The sequence below is a fragment of the Chinchilla lanigera genome, unplaced genomic scaffold (assembly GCF_000276665.1).
Source record: "Chinchilla lanigera isolate Chin_1 unplaced genomic scaffold, ChiLan1.0 scaffold00001, whole genome shotgun sequence".
Lineage (NCBI taxonomy): Eukaryota > Metazoa > Chordata > Mammalia > Rodentia > Chinchillidae > Chinchilla > Chinchilla lanigera.
This window is the reverse complement of record NW_004955402.1, coordinates 33,217,051-33,220,850: the sequence shown is the minus strand read 5'-3', so window position 1 is coordinate 33,220,850 and position 3,800 is coordinate 33,217,051. Positions and strand designations below refer to the sequence as shown.

General features: G+C 44.4%; 2 protein-coding genes across 2 annotated transcripts in view; both read left to right on the top strand.

Moving 5' to 3' along the window:
* The first annotated feature begins 1,214 nt into the window (after positions 1–1,214).
* The window catches only part of LOC106147776, a 40,575-nt gene continuing 37,989 nt past the window's right edge, over positions 1,215–3,800 (top strand). Inside the window, exon 1 of the mRNA XM_013510528.1 lies at positions 1,215–3,534. Coding sequence (XP_013365982.1) covers positions 2,974–3,534 — 561 coding nt within the window. The 5' untranslated portion in view covers positions 1,215–2,973. The remainder of the gene's footprint in view (positions 3,535–3,800) is intronic.
* Positions 3,707–3,800, top strand: part of Smad2 (SMAD family member 2) — a gene marked incomplete in the record, with an annotated part of 85,385 nt that continues 85,291 nt past the window's right edge. The window contains 1 exon segment of the mRNA XM_013510523.1: positions 3,707–3,800.

The window sequence follows — 3,800 nt, the reverse complement described above, 5'->3', positions numbered from 1 at the left end:
AATTATAATCAAGGCATAAGGCCCTATTGTTGACCTATGACTACCATATTATCTTCCTTCACAACAGACCTTTAAACAATTTGTATATTGTTCCTTCAGGGTTTAGAAGTTAGTCCTTCTTTAGTCTTTTTCCAAAACATGTAGATCTCAGATAATATTTAAATCCCTTTATGGGAGTGCTTATTGCATTGGAATTGTATTGTAATTTTCCAGGTAATATATGCACAGTCATTGGATTAGTCAAATCATCAGCTAATCTCATGATCATTTCTGTCTTTAAATACTGTAGACAAGAAATATAACCTATGCCATAAGAATGAGAAATATAGCTTTCTTAGCCAGATAGTTTTCTCTTAAACAGAGCCCACTTCCTTTTCACTTTTTTTTTTTTGGTTTTAAAAAAACTATTTTTATGCCTCATTTTCTTTGAATGACACTGGCCAAAGAATGAGACTCCACCATAATCTACTGATACTGTTATGAAGTAGGCACACAGCAGATACTATACCTAGTGAGCACCTGTTTAATTTTTTCTCTTGTATATGTCTTATTCCTAAGAATGTACTAACGTTCATTGCAATTTAATCCCTCTAGGATGAGCACATGTAATATGGATGTTGACAAGAGACCCAACAGTTATACTGAGGGTAACTAAAAATTGAATGGGGCAAAACTTGTAGAATAACTACAGGCCTGTGACACACATATAATTTTTCTATTATATAAATGTTGTACTTTACCTTTCTTCAATTACTTAGTATTTTGGTAAAGGTGTGGGAAGGCAAATGGGAATAAGCTGCTCTTGGCTTCAAAAATCTGTAATTTAGATGTGGATATAAAGTTATATTCACATGAGAAGTTAAACTGCTCAAGACCAAACTAGTGGATTAAAAAACAAACCCAAGCAAAAGCAAAGTTACCATATGTGTATCATTCTGATTATAAGAAAAAAAGGTTATAGTTGAGTGATATAGCTTTGGCTAGGATTGCCAGGAAGGGCTTTACATATTTACCAGAGAGGAGATGAAACATAAATTTTATCTTCAGAAAAAAATCACATGGGTATATTTTTCAAAAATTCAAACTGCAGAAGTACTAATGATGAAATTTAACTTACCTACTCACGACCCTCATGCTCTTTCCAGCACGAACTACCATTTTTCTTATGTATCTTTTCAGTAAATTTAAATGTAAGTATATTTAGAATTGACTTAGGTTTGATTTTGCAGTGGCATGAGTAATAAAGGGTTAAAACTTGCCGTGTACCCATATAAAAATCAGACTCAATATAGTTTATACAATAGGGAGCCACTGATAGATCTTCAGGTACCCTAGTGGATTTCCAAGCTGATTGTTGCCATGACAATCCCTGCTCTATGTGCCTTCAGTTTCTGTCTTGACCCACTTTGGTTTAGAGGCATTTCAAACTGAAGGGACAGTAGGATGCTCCCATTTCTATTCCTTTTGGAGACTGCATTAGTAGCCAGGTTGCCCCTCTTCCTCTTTTTGAATCCTCTAGATCTTGGAAAGTTTCTTAAACAAACAGTTATAGATTCAAAGTAGCTCATTTCCATACCACAGGCAGAGTTTTCTGAAATCTCATCAAGCCCTGCTTTTGTTCTCACTCTTACTACCTAGGTGGACATTCAAATCCACACATTGCTCACATGGGAAAAAATATTTGTGTGACTCAAGGTAGTTTTTAATAGGCCATTTTATATTGAAGATTTGACTTGTGACAGCACGGAGGACCAAAAGCCAGGGCCAGTCTTCCTACTTGTAAGTTGAATAGCCTTTGCCCTAGTCTAGATTATCTTTCCCTGGTGGCTCTGGAAAGTGGAAACAGAAGCTCTACCAGCTGGCTTCCTGAGTTCGCTTCACAGATTACTTGTTAAAAAAGGGTTTATTAGAGCCAGTCGTGGTGGCACATGGCTGTAATTCCAACACTCTGGGAGACTGTGACTGGAGGATCACAAGTTCGGGTCTAGCTTGGACAAGTTAGTAATTTAATGCTTTAGTGAGACCCTATCTCAAAAAAAAAAGGGGGGGGGGTAGTAAGCTTTCTTCTTAACTGACAATAAAAGAAACCGTTCTGGAAGCAAACTTTTTAAGGAAGAATTTCTGCTGAGTAGGTTTACCTTAGTGTAAGTATTTGTAACTAAGTATTGTTGACTTTAATTTCAAAGCCCTGCTGTCTTCCCTTTCACATTTATTTTTATCATCACCAACTAAAGTAGGCATCATTTCAAGTGAACTCCACTTTGGTAAAGATTACAATTTTGGAGCTGAGCTGTATTCAAAACTGCAATTCGTCTAGGTCTAGCACTCACGTGCTTCATCACAACCTTCCTATGAGAATAGTTCCATGTTTGAACAGAGGTGGTGGAAATAACGTTTTTAAAAGGACATTTGGAAAATGTGTAAGACTCAGGAGATAACAAATACTGCACCTGCCAAGGTCCCGCACTTTCAGTATACTTAAAAACTCTTGCTGCTTGAAATGTTCATTTGATACTTCCTAATTACTGATTTGTATTGCTGTTGATGCTTTGCGGCATAACTCGAATCTCCAAGCAAATCCATGAAGAAGTACAGAAGAACGTGTGCTGGACAAGCTGCCCAAGAAACCTGTTCTAGTCTTCTTTTTGCTACCAACTACCTGTGCGAAACTAGGTTTCTTTTCAACTTTGGTTCTATGATATGCTCTGCTTAACATAGTAGGCGCTTAATACTTGATGTGATTCAGCTCAATCTTTCATTGGCAGGGGGTTGGGGATCTTTAAATCAAAAGCAACAAGGTTACCCCTATCTCGTTGTGGTCGTCGCAGCTTTCTGTAGGGCAAACTATTCCAAGTTGCGGCCTAGGGACATAGCCCGAAAGTGGAGAAAAGAAGGGTTAGATAAATCAGCAATAAGGTCCCTATTGCCATGTGCTCATAGCCTTCACAGTGACTTTTCCGGGTAGGGCCCGAGATGCAGGTTAAGTTAAATACCTGTCATTTCTCTACCTTAACCTTCACGGCACCCCAAACCAGCCTTATTTACATCCCGGTCCCGCCCGCTTATTTGCATACGGCACGCCCAGCGGGCGCCCGCACCCATATCTCTAGAGCCCTTTCGGCCCCAGGCCCGTCCTATCTTCCGGGCGGGCCCGGAGCTTCCCCAGGGCTGAGAACTTGTCTACGCCTGGCTTCACCAAGAAAAGGACGAGGCACAGACCCCAACAGGCCCCACCCAGGGGCACTGGCAAGGGGCCAGCAGGGTTCCGGGTGTTCGTCGGGCGTCCTCTTCCCACTGCAGCAGGCTACTGGCCTTTCCCGCCTCTCCCCGAGCCCCGTGGGAGCACGCCAGGACCAACTCAGGAGAAACCGCGAGCGTCCCACCCCACCCAGCCGCGCCTCACTTCGCCTCGCCTCACGCTCGACGGGAGAGGCGGGACCAATCAGCGAGCGACGTCTCCCTTCCGATTCGAGGCCCCCGACGCGCGCCTCACACCGGAGTCCTCCGGACGCTGATTGGCTGCGCGTGTCGTCGGTCCGGCCGGGAGGCGGGGCGGGCCGAAGGCAAAGGGAGGTGGGGAGGCGGTGGCCCGCGAGTCCGCGTGCCCTCCTCAGCCCCCGGCCCTTCCCGCGGCACTCGGCCTCCTTCTTTCCCTCCTCTGCTCCCTTCGTCTTCCGTGCGTGCCCCGCGCTGCGCTCGGCCGGCGTGCCTCGCGCCCTAACGGGCGTCTGGGGGCGCCAATCAGCGGGCGGCAGGGTGCCAGCCCCGGGGCTGCGCCGGCGAATCGGTGGGGCTCGCGG